The following is an 18,995-nucleotide window of genomic DNA, read 5'->3' on the forward strand; positions in this document are numbered from 1 at the left end:
ATGGTTTGAAAACTGTACACAGAGAGCCAAAAGCTTGTGGAGCAGAGGTTAACCTCTGTCATCTTTATGCATAAAATACAGCTTAATAACCTTAGATATATACTGCATGCTACATGTATGTAGCACGAGTGTCATATGTAAATGTGCCTGCGTGTGGTATTTGTCAATGACCTCGTACAACAGATTCCCTCTGTACTTCATGAGCTACATGATTAGCTTTCTATGTCCATAGTACAGTATGGTTACACCATGGAGTGAAGAGCAACTCATTTGTCCAAATGTGTCTCTGTGTATTTTCCGTGTGTGTTATTGAATGATAATTACTACATTTATGATCTGACCAGTAAAAAGTTCTATGTCTTAATCTGTCAAAGTAGGGCATCTGGATCCCAGCCTCTTGTGGATGCTGCAGACAGTAACGTGATCAGAAGTGGAGTTTTCTTGTCATCCAGACGAGCCTTTCTCTAACTAGTGTTATGTTTTTTTTCTAACTGACCCTACCTCATTTAATTAATGTCTACCCTCTCAAATCCCAAACGTTAGCTTATACATATCTCAAATCCTTCCTCTTGCTTTGCTGCCCTTTTAAGAGCAAATAATTTACCCTTTTATTTTCTCATTAGTTAATAGAGTTTGGAGACCTGTAAATGTATCTATAGCTCCAAACGACCTCAATCTTATCATAGGTCTTTTTAGCTCTAATATTTGAAGTAAGTACAAGATTGTTTCAAGAAGACTTTAACTCAATCAGATACCAGTTTTGGTCACCTAGAATATGGGACTGGTGACTGCAAGTTTGCTAGTGCTTGCCCTTATTTGATACAAGTGTCTGTTAGCTTCAAGTAAGATTGACAAGTGGTACTGTTCCATCACCATGGATGAATTATTCCCGCTACTGGTGACTACAGATATCAGATACTTGGTATAAGCTAATACACAAGTTAAGACATCAGTATCAGTATCAGTATCAACATGAAGGGAAAGGTTTCCCGAAATCCCTCAGTGTAGGTTAAATATGTATTATTCTTCACAAGTTAGTGTCATATAGTTTAGAGAGGAGCTAGATGTCAAGTCTAAAAAGAGGTGAAAAATGGATGATTACTCAAGAGTCAGGCATTCAAATTCTGCCTCTATATCTCAACATCTTATGGTAGAAATAAGTATACCATCCATCCATCCATCCATCCATCCATCCATCCATCCATCCATCCATCCATCCATCCATCCATCCATCCATCCATCCATCCATCCATCCATCCATCCATCCATCCATCCATCCATCCATCCATCCACTTTCACATTGTGGAAGCGGGCCAAATAAGCCCAGACATCCCTTTTAACAGCACAATATTTCCTCACATAAAGTTGGGGTCTTCTGCCAGTTAGACATGGGTGTAAATCCTTACCCTATTCTTAGACTGTGTCCAAACACCAAGAGGAAAGTTGGTCCATTGTTTTCTTTTCTGATTTTTTTTATTGATTGGGGAGGATGTTGGGACTGATAATTGATTTTACGACCAGTGAGATGAGGACTGTAGCCTCAGTACATGGTATACCTCACAATCCAGTATACCTTTACGTATTAACAAGTTTCCAAGATGCTTGAACTCAGTCTCTGGAAGCATGAAGACATTCCCAAACCAGAGTGGACAATCAACAATTTTTCGATGGATCACTTTGGCCTCATTATTGGAGCTGCTGATATAACAGCAGCTGCAGACCCAGTGTCTTCCTGAGGTCATAGTCCCTTGGGTACAATAGAGCTACATCAGCTGCAAAAAGCAGAAAATACAATTCTGAGGTCGACACACTAGACACTCTCCTCTGCCTGGCTGCTCCCATCCATCAAGACGGAATCAGAATGTGTGAAAAGAGACAACCCTGGCAGAGGCTAAGCCTATAAGGAAAACATTAGTGACTTAAAGCCAAAGATTCGGACACAGCTTTTGTTTTACAGCTAAGCACTCCAATAACCCTTTCAGCAACACTGCAAGGGTAATTAATTAGTTTGAATCTGCATCCTTCCTTCCGTACCCGAGAGCCTCCTTTCAAGAACCCTGGAATAAGTTTCCCCTTAGAGGCAATAAAGTGCGATGCCTGCACAGTTGCGGCACATCCTTTGGTCCTTCATTTCAGAAATGGGAACCCTCAATCTCTCGTGCCATTCCACAGGGGCTATCCCAGACATCCCCAGACACAGAAGAGGCAGCAAGGACAGCCCAACAATGTTAAGAGCTTCTTGCCACAGCTCATAACTAAAAGCATGTACAAGTGTAGTCATAAGACGTTAGCTAATTGGTTCCAAGATTGTGAGTTGAATAAAGGGGCCTCTGCCGGATGCTCCCAGTTCACTACAGGTTTAGGTTCTCAAGGTCCCTGGCAGTCTGATTCCATTCAACACCAAATGGATACCAGTTGACAGCTCTGTCACTATCTTTAACTGATGGTCCAAGACATGTACTGCAGATTTAAGGATATGACAAAGCAGATCTTTGGCCTAAGGTCTGTGGGTAGAAGAGACTCCTATGAATCACCCTGTGCTCAAACAAAGTGCTTGTTATGGCCTCCGTGGATAGCATAGATCCAAAAACGAATCACCACAAGCGATCCCAACTTGTCAAAGTCCTTAAGGTTCCTCCATCATTGCCTGCATGGGAGTTAAAGTCCTTTCCAGGACTTGAGAGTCGCCCAACTAGTAAAAGGCTGGCAAGCTTCACCCCCAGGTACCTCAAGGGGATAGTTGCTGTCTTCTTGTTCTGGGCGAGCTGACTCTCCATTTTGGCTGATTCATAGGGGTATTTTGGTTTGCCCTCAGTCTAAACCTTCCCTTGGGGACTTGTTTGTCTTGGGAGACCCTACCAGGGATTAATGAAACTGACAACGACAACTGACAACTCCCAGGTTCACGTACAAGCCAACTTCTCCACCACAACAAGGAAGCTGATGGAGGGTCTTAATATCAATAATTGATTTCAAGTTTAGTCGACTTAACAGGCAAACATTGTTATCCCTGGTAGTCGGCACTGTAATGACTGTTTTTTATAACTGCAGGCCCAAAATGCTGATCAAATGTTGTGTCTAAGCTGTAGTGCAGCCACCCACCACCAGACAAGGCTGTAACTTTGGTTAATGGCTACTGCTCTACTACCTGGATGTAAACCAGCGTAGCGTGGTGCGGCTTGGTTGTATTTTGACCATGAAAATTGAGAAATGATCGTATGTAGGCTGTGTCTGGTTAACCTGGCATATAACAACTCAACCAGATCACTGTGTGACTAAGATAAGATAAGATAAGATAAGAAAAAAAAAGATCATCCTTTATCCATCCGCCAACGGGGAAATTCATGGAGTTACAGCAGCAAACAAAAAGTTGTACAGTACAAGAATTTCAACAAGAATATATATAGAAAAGAAATGTTCATCAAAGACGACAGATTGGCCATAATTCTCCTGTCATCCACCACCGCCACAGGGTCCAGGACCGAACTGGCCTTCTTCACCAGTTAGTTCAGTCCTGCTCTCCTGTATCCTGTCCGCCCACAGCAGGTGAAATCCTTCCAATGTGGCGTTCGTGGCCGATGTTAGCTCTGTTAGCATGATGCTGCTCTGCTAGTATTCCCTCTGGTGCTGGGTTAGCTGGTCCACCTTATCGAAGATAGATCTTACATTCCCCATAACGGGGGGTGGAAGGACAGGTCGATGTTGTCTTTCCTTAGCTTGCACCTCAATACCAGCAGGTCGTCCTTGCCTCCTTCTCCTCAGCTCGCAGGGAACATCGGGCCTGGCATCGTTTAGCATCAACATGCTATGGGCTGGTAACAGCTGATCTCATATGTAAACAATGCAACCATGGTTACACGCAGTATCTCCGGACACAGGCAGGAACAAAAATAGCAAAAACACCACTGCAAACGCAGCCAGTTTTGGTGTCCATGGCCAACAAATGAGTAATTAAAAGACATGACAGGCAAGAACAACGAAGAGAGAGCTACTGCAACAAGCAGCCACTTGAACGGCACTTAGCAACAGAACTAGGACGTGAACCTGCAAGCAAGACCGAAGGCTGGTGGTGCTAGCTCTGCTAATGGTACACTGTCACACTTCAAACCAGTTTGACATTGTGTACAATTTTGACAGTTATGAATGCTCTCTACCTTTAGATCAGTGGTACATTTAAGTAACCTGCAATGCTGTGGACTTAATGTTATTAAGTTCTTTTACATGGCTGAATTTAACATTTCAGTTCACCCATAATTCATATTTTATTTTGTCATAAAGCATTTCTTTCTCTAGCAGACTGAATGTCGTTTATTTTGAGCTTATCAGATCTTGGTAGTTGTGCTTCATAAAGTTATTGATGGGCGAAGGATAAAAAAGAACAAATTCTGGCTAGCAGACAGTAACAATCAGTTGCCTGACCATCTTTCCACTGTCTTCTCTCATCTCCTGTTCAGTATTTTCTGTTTTCTGTTACCTTCTTGTTCTTGGTGCATGCTACCGTGGCATGAGGATCCTAAATGGCTGTGCAGTTATTGATGTGTCTCACTATACCAGTCCTCTCTTTCAGGGCATTGTGCAGTCAGAGGTCACCACCTTTGTTTTGTCTTTCACAGCATGCCTCTGTGATATACAGGGTTGTCTCTGAGTCCTTACGCAGTGCCTTCTCCTGTCTAAAGCATTTTGGCTCACCTAGTCATTAAAAAAAAAAATCCCATGGCACATGTTCTACAGCTTTTTGTCCTTGTATCCTAGCTTTGTGCACAATCAAAGCCCCGTGCTAGTTATCTAGCTTTGCATGGCATCGTGTGTTAGCTTAGATGTGTCTTTGTAAAGAGGGATGTTCTCTTTTTTCCAGCAAAGATGTCACGGAAATTAAGCTTGCCTACTGAGCTAAAGCCAGACTTGGGTAAGCCCTGACTTTGTGTCTCCAACAATTTGTATGGAAATGCAGTATATCTTTCTCACTTTAACTGGACTACACCACATCCCATAAGTCCGGTTTAATCTGGTTATTAGCCTCAAAATTGGCAAGCTATGCAAATGTTCCCCTTAAGTTTGCATGAAACAAAAGTAGCACTGATCTGAGCAGAATTTCAATGCACTGAACCACATCAAAGCTCTGGAATCAAATTCAGCGTGAAATGTTCTGCTCTGCTGCGTCTCCCACTTTTTGACCTTAGTGGGAGCTCTACCAGAGGTCAGTGGTGCTGAGCTAATCTATGCACACTCCATCTCACCGTGAAGCTTTCTTTAACTTTTGCAGCTGTCTTTCTCGTCTGTGTTCTTCATGTGTTTTCTTTCTTTCCTTGTATGATTGGTCTCTTTCAAATTTTTCAAAACAGAATTATTCTTCAGGGTTGTACAAGCACCAAGAGCATTGGACGCAACATTTTATTTGTTATGTCTGAGTGCCAACTCATGTATCCGTTGAAGAGTTGTAGTGCTATACAGAGTTAACCAAAGTGCCTGATAGCTGGTTATTTCATACTAATAAAAGCAATAAAGCAGGTGTTAATGCTCTGTCAACCGAATAACATGCAAGATAAGATGATAAAGAAGGACTTACCTTTTATACTTATTAAAATTTTTTATGCACTCAGTTATTATGAGACTAATGCATCTGAAGTTTGCTGTAAAAGCTGTAAAATTTCACCTCAATCTCACCTAAGATGTTTAATTTACAGAAAACCAAAAGAGGCTTCTGTTATCATTTTATTTGAATGTACAGCACAGTGTCCACATCTCAGTTGTCTGTCTTGTGCTTTTGCTTCCTTGCGGGTGCTTTACCTCTCTCCGTTTTCTCCTCACTGTCCTCCTGTCTGTATGCCCGACGCGGGGTTCCAACCCATTAGACCACCGGGACAATTCTTTCAGCCGCTCGCGCTCCTCCAGCGTCACCAGCATTGACAAGGAGGCTCGAGAGGCCATCAGCTGCTTCCAGTTCTGCGAGACATTCGCCCGGAAGGGGGACAGCACTTTGACGCCCTGTGTGTATGTGGGCACCACCCTGGGCACTGTGCTGGCTCTAGCTCTTACATTGCCTCCTGCTGGGGAGCAACGGCAATTGCAGCCAGTTATCGCTTCACCCACAGGTGGGTAATAGGATTTAAAAAAAAATTATTAAGTGTCATAAAAATTTGATCTACAAACCTTTTCCCTTCACTCTTTAGGCATGTTGGTACGACTAAAGGGGAGCAACATGCGAATGGCTTTCCTGGACTCCTCAGGTGCCCTGATGCAACCTGCACACGAGCCTTGGTTTGAACCCAACGTAACAGCAGATGGCGAAGAAAGAGAGAAGGTCCGAAAGCGCCGTCCCGTCTCAGTGTCCCCTTCAACCTCGCAGGACCTCAATGAGTGCCAGTATGCGGTGGTGTGTTCAGAGAAACAGGCCAAAGTCATTTCCCTCCCCTCCCAGACCTGCATCTATAAACACAGCATCACAGAGACCTCCTTCATCCTGCGGGCAGATGTGGTGCAGATGAGCCAAGGCGTGTGTGTGGCATGTTTCTGTGCCAATGGACACATTATGACCCTCAGGTGAGAGACACATTCATGTGCGTCAGGCAGAAATAACTGGCTAATATTAAAATGTATCAATCAAAGTCAGTTTGAATAAGTCTTGCTCATATCATGTGATTTCCTCCACTTTCTCTTGTGCCCTTGGTGTTTTTAAAGAAACGTGAGTGCTGGAGGCAAGGTTTTAGAAGTTTTTAATTTGTATTACTTTTGATTTTTGTTTTGTTTTAATTTGCTGTTTTTAATTTCAGTTTAGTTTTAATTTGTGATGCTGGTCTGGTAGTTTAGTTAAATTTTTTCACTTTTTGAAAATGGTTCATTATAGTTTAGTTCTTCTTAGTTTTAGCGTTTACATTTTTTGTGATATTTGATACATATCAGGAGAAATACAGAAATACTTCAAAAGATATAAAGAAAAAAATATCGTACCAGTTTAAAAAATGTATTCAAAAAATGAAAAATTAACAACATCCATTCACAAAAGAGAAGCTATAAGCTCAAAAATCCTAACCTATTGTCAAGTCAAGTCAAGTCAACTGTATTTATATTGCACATTTAAAAACAACCAGTGTTGTCCAAAGTGCTTTACAAGGTAAAAAGTAAAAAGTACATGAAGACAACAATAAACAACACAACATATCACGATATTAATGTCCTCCTCGCGAGGAGAAGGCCAAAGAGAAGAGATGGGTCTTCAACAAAGATTTAAAACATTGAACAGTGGGTGCCGATCTTAATTGGAGTGGCAAGCCATTCCAGAGCTTGGGGGCCGCTGCTGCAAAGGCTCGGTCCCCCCAGGGTTTTAAGGCGGCTTTTAGGCACATCCAGGAGCAGCTGGTTTGTTGACCTCAGTGCTCGAGCTGGGTTATGAACATGGAGAAGATCAGCCAAGTAGGATGGTTCCAATCCATTTAGGGCCTTGTACGTCAAAAGTGCAATCTTAAAATCAATCCTGTGACGGACTGGGAGCCAGTGGAGAGCACGCAGCACACGTGTGATGTGCTCTCTCTTTTTCCTGCAAGTCAGGAGGCGAGCAGCAGCATTTTGAACAAGCTGCAGGCGCTGAATCAACGACATGTCTAAGCCCACATACAAAGAGTTACAATAGTCAAGCCTAGACGTAATAAAGGCATGTACAACTCTCTCTAAATCCTTGGGATGTCGATAGGCCTTCACCTTAGCTATGAATCTCAGCTGGAAGAAGCTGGACTTAACCACAGAAGATATTTGTTTTCCAAATTTGAAGGCACTGTCGAAATAAACACCAAGGCTCCTTACAGAGGAGTAAATATTTGCTGCAAGAGGGCCGAGAGTGCTCCCATCGAACTGTTGGGGCTGTCCAAATACAATGACCTCAGTCTTTTTCTCATTAAGGTGCAGAAAGTTTAGGCTTGTGGCAGGGCTTGTGTTAAAATTAACTTCATGGATGGTGTTACAGCATAAATGCAACAAAATGCTATTTGTTAGTGTGTATGCTCACATACTTCAGGCCACCCCTGCATAAGTCACTGCCCCAGTTGGGCCTGCCAAGTCGAAAAATGTCAGGACACGCCCCTGTTGTAGCTCGTACCTTGTTGCATGTACTGTATGTCCCGTGACTATGCTCAGCAACAGTTGGATCCATGAGGAATGGAGGGTTCTGTTGATGTAATAGAGGGGGTACAGTGAAAGACAGGAACTCAACTTTCACTCAGGTTAAAGTCAGAACTTCTCAAGGATTTATGTCCACAGTGTGCCGCTCTCTCTCCAATAAAAAGTCAGTGAGGATCGCCCATCAGTAACCCTTCTACCTCCTATATAACGAATAATAATCCATTCAGATCATCAAAATAAGGCGAACAGAAATGAACAGGATCTTATTTTTGAAGAGCAGCAAGCTTTACTGGCGTGTGTCGATTAGAATGTAAGGCCTAATAGTTAGCTGTCTCTGTATCGTCAATCATTCAGAGAAAATGGATCTATTAGACGGACCATAAAGGACGTGTGTGGGGTACTTGTGCCATAGATGAAAACTAAGGACATTTTCTCTGTTATGTTATTGAAGTTAGTTTTGTGAACACACAACACAGTTTTAGTAAGTTATTGTTTGTGTAAGGCCTCATTTTATTTTTATTTCAGTTGACAAAAAATGTTTTTGACTTTTATTCTTAAAATCTCAGATATTATTTTCGTAGATAAAATTTTTTCAATCAAACAATCTTTATTTGTATAGCGCCAAATCACAACAGGTCTCAAGACGCTTTTACAAACATAGGAGGTCTAGACCACTCTATGTCAAATTATGAACAGAGACCCAACTTCAAGACAGGACAAGACTCAGTCCTCCCCCACCTTAATCCATCATGAGCATTGCACCTCGCAGTATTAAGTAGTTACACTTGAGGAAAAACTTCCTTTTAACAGGCAGAAACCTCAGGCATAACCAGACTCATTTTTAGACAGCCATCATGCCTCAACCGATTTGGGTCTTGATAGAGGGATAGAGGGAAGTAAGAGAGAGAGCTGTTTCAAATATTTTGGTATCAAGTACTAGGCAAAGCTGTGTCTGTTGTGCCCAGAAAAGAAGCAAGGGCATAGGTGCCTTCTTGCAATCTCAACATGGTGGGGCTTAGGGGTTTAAATGGAGGCTGAGAATAGTTTGGCGTAGTATAAACCTTCAGGGCACACAGATGGACTTTGAAGAAGTGGAATTAGGCAGCAAAATTAGTCTTGAGAGTTGATTAACTTTGTCCAGTTTAGCTTTCCATTGTTGGAATTGTGTATTTGAGCTGGAACTGTTTGAATGTTTAAACTAAAAAGACAGAATTCAAAGGAATAAGGGGAGTAAGTTCAGTGTTATGCAGAAATCATAGACTGTATGAAATATGAACGTAGTATCCGTGATGTCACCCATCTGCATCTGAAGCGCTGTTTTGAGGCCAATCGTCGGCAGCAGCCATATTGCTGCTGTGGAGCCAGTGTGACGTAAAGAGGAGGAGTTTGAGCGTCCTAGCCAACAGCTATAGTGTTCTTGCAGTCAGCTGTGCCTCTCATTGGAAGACTCATAATCTCAATATTTTCGAAATTGCTGCATTAGGAAAAAATTCACCCCCCTCACAATGCGTGCAAATCGAGAAATGAGCTATCTAGACTACACTCAACTTTTGTACCAGGCTTTAAACATGTTCATTTCTGCTGTAAAGAGCGGCTTTTTCCCATTCATGTGTATGTGACTTCCGGTACTTCCGGAGCCAGCCTCAAGCGGTTTTCAATGAAATGCAGTTTTTAGCACTTCCACATTGGACTCATATTTTTAGACCAGAGGTTGCCGCTTGGTAGAAATAGAAGAACCCTCCTTATAGTGTGTTCAAACAGGTAACTCTGTTATGTGTTTACTTTCATTCATTGTTCCATGTATCGGTCGAGCGTTAAACAACTATTAATTGTCATATTTGGCTCAACAAGATTATGGAGGGGGATTTTAAATGGCTGAAATAACCGCTCTCACAACCATGGCGGGCAGAAACATCAAACTGTGCCCTCAATTAAACTTTTCCTTTCGTCCACACAAAGTCAGACAAACTTTTTTTCTCATGCCCACCCACAATAAGCACGCACATATCATCAGACCTCTGTTTTGTCCTTTGCCTACTTACATCTCCAACAATACACCACCAGGAAATGAGATTAGGAGCGGGCAAGCACACATTCTTGCAGACATCCCATGTTTATTTTCATGCAGTGTGTTGAGAGGGTTTCAGTTAGGAGACCTGTGTGTGTCTGCTCTGTCTGCCTGATCCTCATTAATCTTCACTCCCCTCGAGGACAGGGACGGAAACAGAACAGCCGTCCATATGGGTGTCTGACAAAGCAAAGATGTCCAGCTGTCTGCCTGTTTGTGTGTTTCTGTGTGTGTGTGTGTGTGTGTGTGTGTGTGTGTGTGTGTGTGTGTGTGTGTGTGTGTGTGCTTGTTTACAATGACAGGAGTGCAAGAACACGAGCTCCAACATTCAGGAGGGTAAAGTATGCAACAAGTCATACTGATACAACATGAAATAGTCTGTCTTGAGGATCACGTGTACAGGTGCTGACCAAGGCTGCAGTATAAAAGGTATTAAAGACTGTCAGCCATCCGTAAACTAAAAGGACTCTATGTTGCCCCCCTTCTCGTTCTGCTGCTATATGAAAGCATGACTCCATCCTTCTGTACTGCTCCACCTGCTTCTTCAACATGTTGTCTGTTAAAAACAAGGCCAAACTCACACGCATAACCACCACAGCTTCTAAAATAATCGGTCTCCCCACACCAAACCTCACAGCCGAAAACCACAAGGCCATCATACGCATCGCAACCTCAATAGAACAGGACATCACACATCCACTAAACACCCACTTCATCCCACTCCCCTCAGGACACAGGTCCAGAGCATTGAGGTGCAGAAGGGCTCGCCTCGGCAAGAGCCTGATCCCTGCTGTTATAGCGAGCCTGAATGAAAGGCCTCGCTGAATAATACAACTCTGTCTGAGTGTTGATGTCTTGGTGGACAGTTTGTTGAGCCTACAGCCTTCTTATATTAATGCATCATTATGGTTCTTTTTTTGTCTCCTGTGTAGTGTCCCCGGGCTGAGGCCACTCTTGGATGTAAACTACTTGCCTTTGACGGACATGCGGATAGCCAGGACGTTCTGCTTCACTAACCTGGGTCAGGCCATGTACCTCTGCTCCCCCACTGAGATCCAAAGGATCACCTACAGCCTGGACATCTGTGAAAACCTACAGGTCAGGCAACAATGTGGTGTGGTATCATTAATATGGATTTAAGTACTGCATAAAAGAAACTTTAGAGGGTTGAAAGGAGCACACAAAATGAGTAGAGGTAATATCTTTGGGAGCATGCATGAGCACTGGGAGTTTGTATATATGCTTTTCTGAGAAACTTCTCTCAGCTTTATGGAGAGAAACTCTATAAATAGATGCATTCAGCTGTATGTGTGTATTGATGTTTCAGGAGATGCTGGGGGAACTTTTTACACCAGTGGAGACACCAGAGGCACCAAACAGGGGGTTCTTCAAAGGTCTCTTCGGGGGCGGAGCACAGTCACTGGACAGAGAGGAGCTATGTATGCCAAATGTACACAAATCATGAATTACACTGCTCAGCTCCTTAGTTACAACCACTTACTCGACAGTCTCTTCTTCTTTACTCAGTCGGTGAGATATCAGCTGGGAAAGCATCTCGAAGTCTCGCCCAGCACATCCCAGGCCCTGGTGGCATCGAGGGCATGAAGGGGGCGGCTTCCGGTGTTGTTGGAGATCTGGCACGCGCCCGGATAGCTCTGGACGAAAGAGGCCAGAAGCTTGGGGAGCTGGATGAGAGGACGGCTGCCATGATGGCCAGTGCAGATTCCTTTTCCAAACATGCCCACGATGTAAGAGAACAATTCTTTAGTATTCTAGCATAGGCTACTAGTCTATATAAGCTGGAGGAAACAATAGTCCTGAGCGGAGGTAAATTAATTTCAGCTTTTAGAAATACTCTGCATAGACGTAGTCTTCCAAAGGGAGGTGACAGTGGTAATAATATGTGCTGCCTTTGCCTTAGGTGTTTCAATTTAAGTCCTGCTTTGACCATTGAAGTGGGGACATTGTTGGTGCTGCCTTTGTTCAGACTTAAACCAAATAAGAAAGACGGATAGTGAATTTATAGCAATTATGATTACTAGGGGCAAAGATCAGCACTTCAAGCACAACAAACCTGCTGCTGGCATTGTCTGCCATCTGCAATCCATTGGCTTCTGTAGTGCACAGTCGCAGGAAAGGGTGTGTAGGGACCTTGGCTAGCCAGTTGCTTTGCAAACGTAGCAAGCTAGCTCTCTGTGTCGCTAGTTTATGTCTATGGAGCAGCAAGAAATTCAGTCAGTCCAGACTTCATCGAGGGCTAGTGTTTTGGTGCACTTTGGATTCTTTAGATGCAAAGTGTGCAAAGTGAGAGTGAAGCACTTGGGGAACGTGCCTTAATACATGTGGCTGGAACTTCCTGAAGAAGGCTGGCTACTGAAAAAAACATTTTTATTCATGTCCTGCTTATAAACTTGCCAATTCATGCCAAGGCATTTAAACTTTTCTTTAGGGACGAGTGCACTGGTTTTCTCCTGTCTCTTTTCTGGATGTTCTCATACCCTCCACCTAGGAGCACCGTCTTTTTGTACCATCTGCTTCTGCCCTATTCCTAGTCCTACTCCTTCGTTTTTCCTTTCTAATTTTAGATATTGAAAGATTTATATCCCCAATGATGATGCATCTGATATCAAATGTCAGTCCTCTGGCACACTGTATAGATCATCATCTGACACATGTAGATGTGCTGCAGTGCAGTGAAATCCTGGGTAGATTCACTAAGGATGGCCTGCGGCTGCTAATGACACCAAGTATTGAGCACCAGTTGCTACTATCTGCTCCGTCTCACGGTCTATATCAGAAAGTATATTATCCCTTTGATATTAAAGCCCAAACATGCCCATTTAGTAGCCCCAGTCATTTTTTGAAGACAAAGAAACATGTCCTGCTTAATGGCCGTCTCTACATATGTGGATTAAGTGTGTGTATATGTGCCGGGGTTAAGCTTTAGGCAGCCCAAGACTGATTTAACTCGTACCTGTAATAAAAATGGTATAGTGAAAGTGATATCATCAAACTTCATGTAAATATATATTATTCGTAAGTTATCTGGAGATGGAGAAAGAGGCAAATCTTGCCCCTAATAAATAGATAACAGCTCATTTGAACACGTGCAAACTGCACCAGGGCACAGTGAAGCTATCCACTCTGCTTCATTTTGCAAAGGTTTTGAAAAAAAGCTGCATAATCATGTTGAGAATCTGGCCCTGTGTGGCTGTAGTCATGAGGACTGTCTGCTCTACCTTCTGAAGTTCTTTCAGAAATATAGCTCACTATTCACCCACCAGAGGGCAGTACATGCCTGAGGAAATGTCAGAGTAGGGATGATAAGAAACTTGCACTTTAATGTCAAGCAAAGGCATGCTAAAACATCTTGTGATGTTTTTTCTATAGATGATATGAATATGTAAAGCCTCCTGTGCACTGCAGTGCCTGCTCCAATGAAAAGGTTACAAAATAAAAGCAACATTTTAACATTTTATGATCCATAGTGATCTCTTGTGATCATTGTTCTATAGTGATAGCAAACAGATTAGCTGTAGAAAAGTGACGTGAATTTATGATGAGAATATTGGGCGCTTGTCCAGTTAGAGGAACTGTTTTAGTCCCCCTGCATCAGAGAAGGCTCTCTCCCAACAAATGAGGAACCTTGGGGGACAGAGCCTCTGCCATCGCTGCCCTGGCTCTCTGGAACTCTCTCCCTCCACACATCCTCAACTCTCACTCACTTCAATCATTCAAAAAACACCTCAAGACCTACCTGTTCAAAAAAGCATACAACACATGACTTATTATTATTATTATTATTATTATTATTATTATTATTATTATTATTATTATTATTATTTACTGATGGAAGTATGTAGATTTTTTCAGATGCAAGACTTGTTGGAAAAATGAGCCATTACAGCATTGGTAACACACTCAAAGAATTTCGACTGGCTTTGAAGTCTTAACTTGCACGTATTCTTTCTGACAGTTACCAACATAAAACTCATGATACACAACAAACACTCATCTTTATCCAGGACATCTTGCTGTATATCTTGTTTTTACTGCTGAATGTTGTGTTACTACAACCACCCCCAAACATATGAGACAGCTAATAGGCACAAACATGCTCATAAAGTTTTGCAGTTCTGTGCAGTTTGCTCTTGTTTTGCATCTGATGATGGAGATGAGCTTTTTAAACATAAACTAAAAACGGATTTAATCAGTCTGGATTTTATGTAGGGTTTAACAATTTTATTATTTACATTTTACTGTAATATTGATTTAAATGTTGCTTTATGTTGCGATTTATTTTCAACTCTTATCCTTACCCTTTTTAAATCTATTTTAACTATTTGTATTCTTAATTGTGATGCTTAACTTATTTTAATTACGCATTGTTTTGTTGGTTGGTGTGCATTGGTCTTTATTTTATTTTATTTTTAATTATTTTTAATTTTGATGCTTTAACTTATTTTAATTACACATATTTTATTGTTGGTGTGAATTAGTCTCTATTATTATTATTATTATTATTATTATTATTATTATTATTATTATTATTATTATCATTAATATTATTCATATTATTTCCCCCTAATATGTCTTGCCATTGATTTACTTCTGCTGCTGTCTTGTTTTTCAATTGCTGTAAAGCACTTTGGGTTGCATTTGATTTGTATGAAAGGTGCTATATAAATACAATTTGATTATTTGATTGATTGATGAGCTGTTAGCATCACCCCTCTGCTGCACTCAGATGCAAATGCTAACAGATCAAAAGCTTTAAAAGTATTACGTTCTTTGAAAAAATGTGAGTCTCTGGAACGGTTTGATCTGAAACTTCTCTTGCTGGTATAATTGGAAGGAGTTCCAGTTATCTCATTGTTTTGAATCGTGTTCTCATTCACACTTTTCCTTTGTTTCCAGATGATGCTGAAGTGCAAAGACAAAAAATGGTATCAGTTCTGATTCGTGACGGGTGAGGAGCAGAGCTTCACAGACACTACGGTCACCTTCCGCCCAGCTTATTTGGACTCGACGTGAACCCTCCCACCCGTTCATCCATATGTCCATTCATCCATCCCTCCAAGCCTTCTTCGCTGGGACACTTGGGATACCCTTCCCTAGCACAATGTTGATACTGTTCTTACCTCAGTCTAAGGGTGGAACTGAGGGGTGGACAGGGGAGAAGGACAACCTCAAAGGAGAGCAAATAAAATTGTGTCTTTTTTTACGTTCTCGTCTCTTCGTTTATCTCTAATTCAGCCTCTCCTCGGAGGTAGCCGCCTGGCACACGCACCTGGAGACCCTTCATGCTCATTTGCCAAAATGTCCTTTACTGTCGTCCACGCCCCGAGCCCACTGGGGCCAGAACTCAAAATTGACAAACACAGCTGAAAAAAGACAAAAACCTTACGAGGAAATAGACTATAAAAAATTCTTGAAATGTAAAAAGAAGGAAAAAGAATCTAAATACATCATTATATATACATAAATCTAATAAATGTGCAACGCTGTATCCACTTCCGAGTGAAAAGTACTAACGCAAAAGGATAACTCCGTGACGGAACAGGAAGGAAGTGCTGCGACAGTGACGCCTTCTCTATGCAGAGAGTCACAGGGATTAAAGCGACATACTTTGATGTAAACCGGATACTTCACTCTAGACTCTCCTCTGTATCTTACAGACGTTCATATCGTTACCAACAGTGTGTGTGTGTGTGTGCGTGTGTGTTAATTTCTATTTTCTTGCCATTCCTCTATTTGTTATTTGTTGGGTTTTTTGCTCTGTCTGTTCTGTATTACTGGAAAATCTCTTATTTTTCTATTGTTGTGAAAGTGGATGATGTTTGGTTTGTTGAAAAAATCTGTTTTGTGGCTTTTGTCTAACAACTCGATTTATTTTCTCCTTATGAAAAGGGCTGGAATCTTAAAGGAGGGCAAGGATATAAAAGGCATATATCATTTAGTAATCACAGACATGGCATCATCGGATTCCCTGAATCTGAAATCTTGGACGTATAGTGTGACTTTATTATTTATCACTGATTGATCTGTATGATGCTAACTGCCTCATTTGACCTCTTATCTCAGAAGCTTCCTCAGTTTGGTTCATTCTCTAAGTGTGACTTCAGACACTGATGATGTGATCAGTGTGGGAGTTTTACAAGTTTCCACATCAGATTGCAACACATGGGTAGAAATATTCTTGTGTATTCATATATGCAGGAGAACAGAAATATGAACGTGTAAACCTTTAAAGGCATACATCAGAAACACATTTACGTTATTTTTGATTGTCTGTATGAGAACGACGTCTGTGTGTTTTCCTTGTTGATATTTATTTATTTATTGAGGTGCAAGAAACAGTTGTGTTTGGTGTCAGAAACCTCCATGATTATCTCGTTTCTACTCCCATGTTTGCGGTAAAGCTCAAATGTGGTGTATCTCTCTGTCTACCAGGCTTTTAAACCTTTATTTGTATATAAGTAAATAGTTTGACAATCTAAGACCAACTGGAACGTAAAAAATGTTGAGGTTGCTCCGGAGAGCGACAGAAGAGGAGAGAGGCCATATTTTTTCTGACACCAAAGAGTTGCTTTTAGCTTTTCCATTGCATTATTGTTTGACCTGCCGATCTCGATCGCAGACCGTGATATATAGTGTAACAGCTTCTTACATGGAGTGCAGACCCAGGATCAGATCCATTTGGGATTATTATCAACTTCAGCATAATTCAGAGTTCAAGAGATGGAGCAAGTTGCAATGGAGCGCAGCCATTTATAGTACTGTTGTATCACATTATGTCATCAAATGTAACATTTGGACTAATGTTTAATGTTTCAAGTGGCCTAACTGTTGGTGAATAAGAGACAACCTGAACCATTCCACTACAGCTCAGACGCAACAATATTTACTGTATTCATCCATGTGTGAGAGTGTGTGCGTGTGTGTGGGAATGTGTGTGTTTGAATGTCTCTGTGTCCGTCAGGGTGTGTTCAAGTAATTTAATTTAACTATTAGTTCTTGGTTGTTTAATAATTGATGTTGATGTCTTAGCCTCACCTGTCTGTGTCCAGTCGAGTGTATGTCACACTAACTAAAGCCACCGATGTGGATAAAAAGAACAAAATAGGATAACGAGCATAAGAGGATGACCTCTGAATTCCAGTTTTATTTCACTTGCACATTTTCAGTCTTGGCACATTGCTTCGACTCTCCTTGCCTTTGTCCTCTGAATTCTTTCTTCCTTCAGTGAGTCTTTCCCAGACTCTGCTGGTTTCGCAGCTACAAATATGGCCTTCTTTGTGTTAGTATGCATCGTAGTGTGGTAGCTCTGTCTTCTCCTCTCGACCAACTTCAGGAAAATTGACAAGTTTTAGCTAGAGGTCATCCCCCCAGAAACCTGTTCAGTGTCTTTCCCTCTGACCCGTCTGTTAAGTTTATGTCTGTTTTCTTTTTTTCAATGTTCTACTTGTTTTTTTCTCCATCTCTGTGTGATTTCTTTCTTGTCCGTACACTACTGTATGCAGTATTCTTCCCGATATGATCCACATGCTCAAACAACAAGATGGAGTTCTGTCTGTCTGCCATTCGCCATCTTCTGTTCTGGATTCAAGTTATCAGTGGGTTGCAGTATTTTTCTCATTGTAGCCAATTTTTCTTGTACAGTTTTATGCAACTTTCACATGGATGTTTATGACTTTATCTGCTGCCACAAAAGTTTAGAAATTATGTAGATAGAGATTACTGTGCAATGGAAAATAAAGGTGGAAAATGTATATTTTAGTGTCTAAAAGTGTCCTTGTATAGGTCTTACTTACTTTGTTTTGACAGAAATAGGACAAAATCCAGTGTTTTAGAGTTTAGTTACATAGGGTAGGTACTCAGGACCAAACTAAGACGTATAAGGTGCATTTCGACCAAGAGTTCCGGGGTCTTTTAGCCCCCAGAACTACTTTCCCTGGAACTAAAAGGTTCCTGTGCCCGCATTGTTGTCTGCGTTTTGACCACGGGCTGAAGTCCTGGTAGATTGTGCAAATCAGGCCGGTGACGTATGGAGAAAAAAAAATATATTAAATTATATTTGAAATATTAATAAAAAACTAAACTAGTATGCATTCCCAGGAACTCCCTCTGTGTTTCAACAACTGTGTTAACTCCACAAACACCGTAACGTTCAACTGAAAGTCCCAGGACCTTTGAAAAGTACTACCCCCCAAGCAGGGGATTTTCAGGGGGGAGATTATCTACCCCTGAACTAAAATTAGACCCTGGTTCCTCCAGTCGAAACGCACGTAGTTCAGGGGTAAAGTCCCTAGTTCTGGGGTAAAGTGCCTATGGTCAAAAAACGCCTATACTTTTTCTTAGTTGAGCTTTTTTAATGGGAAAATAATGTTTCAGAGTGCTGCTATACTTGTATGAGTACACTAGATGGCAGCAAACACGCACAGTTGTCTTCACATTCAGTTGGAGTGGGCTGAAAATAGACAAAATGTGGTTGACTAACTGTTTCATCTTGTATAATTTGATGCAATAACTACATCAGATTTTACTCAATGTTATTATAAATACCACTAATTGGATCTGGCCATGAACCCAAAAAGACCTGTTCTGATTTTTAGGTCTCATCTTCTAGCCTTCAGTGTAAAAGCTTGCTTACCAGCTTGTGGTCTCTTCTGTGTTTTTATACTGTATCGTCCTTTTTTTAGAGCAACTCAATCCTGTATTGATCACACTAAGTGGCTCATGAATGTGCTCTCTGGTTTCTTCTAAGTCGTGACACAGGTGACAAAGTGGTCAGTGGAGCTCCTGAAGGTCAACC

The 18,995-nt window shown here is 41.5% G+C and overlaps 1 protein-coding gene across 4 annotated transcripts in view; it reads left to right on the forward strand.

Moving 5' to 3' along the window:
- stxbp5a (syntaxin binding protein 5a (tomosyn)) overlaps positions 1 to 17,952 on the forward strand; it is a 143,940-nt gene extending 125,988 nt beyond the window's left edge. For 2 of the 4 annotated variants that reach the window (XM_034699843.1, XM_034699842.1), the window contains 7 exons: positions 4,856 to 4,906; positions 5,811 to 6,092; positions 6,171 to 6,540; positions 11,113 to 11,278; positions 11,508 to 11,619; positions 11,708 to 11,928; positions 15,098 to 17,952. In XM_034699843.1, coding sequence (XP_034555734.1) covers positions 4,856 to 4,906; positions 5,811 to 6,092; positions 6,171 to 6,540; positions 11,113 to 11,278; positions 11,508 to 11,619; positions 11,708 to 11,928; positions 15,098 to 15,139 — 1,244 coding nt within the window. In that variant the 3' untranslated portion in view covers positions 15,140 to 17,952. The remainder of the gene's footprint in view (positions 1 to 4,855; positions 4,907 to 5,810; positions 6,093 to 6,170; positions 6,541 to 11,112; positions 11,279 to 11,507; positions 11,620 to 11,707; positions 11,929 to 15,097) is intronic. The other 2 variants (XM_034699844.1, XM_034699845.1) reach the window with 2 other exon arrangements.
- Positions 17,953 to 18,995: the final 1,043 nt, after the last annotated feature.

The sequence above is a fragment of the Notolabrus celidotus genome, chromosome 13 (assembly GCF_009762535.1).
Source record: "Notolabrus celidotus isolate fNotCel1 chromosome 13, fNotCel1.pri, whole genome shotgun sequence".
In the NCBI taxonomy this organism is placed as follows: Eukaryota; Metazoa; Chordata; class Actinopteri; order Labriformes; family Labridae; genus Notolabrus; species Notolabrus celidotus.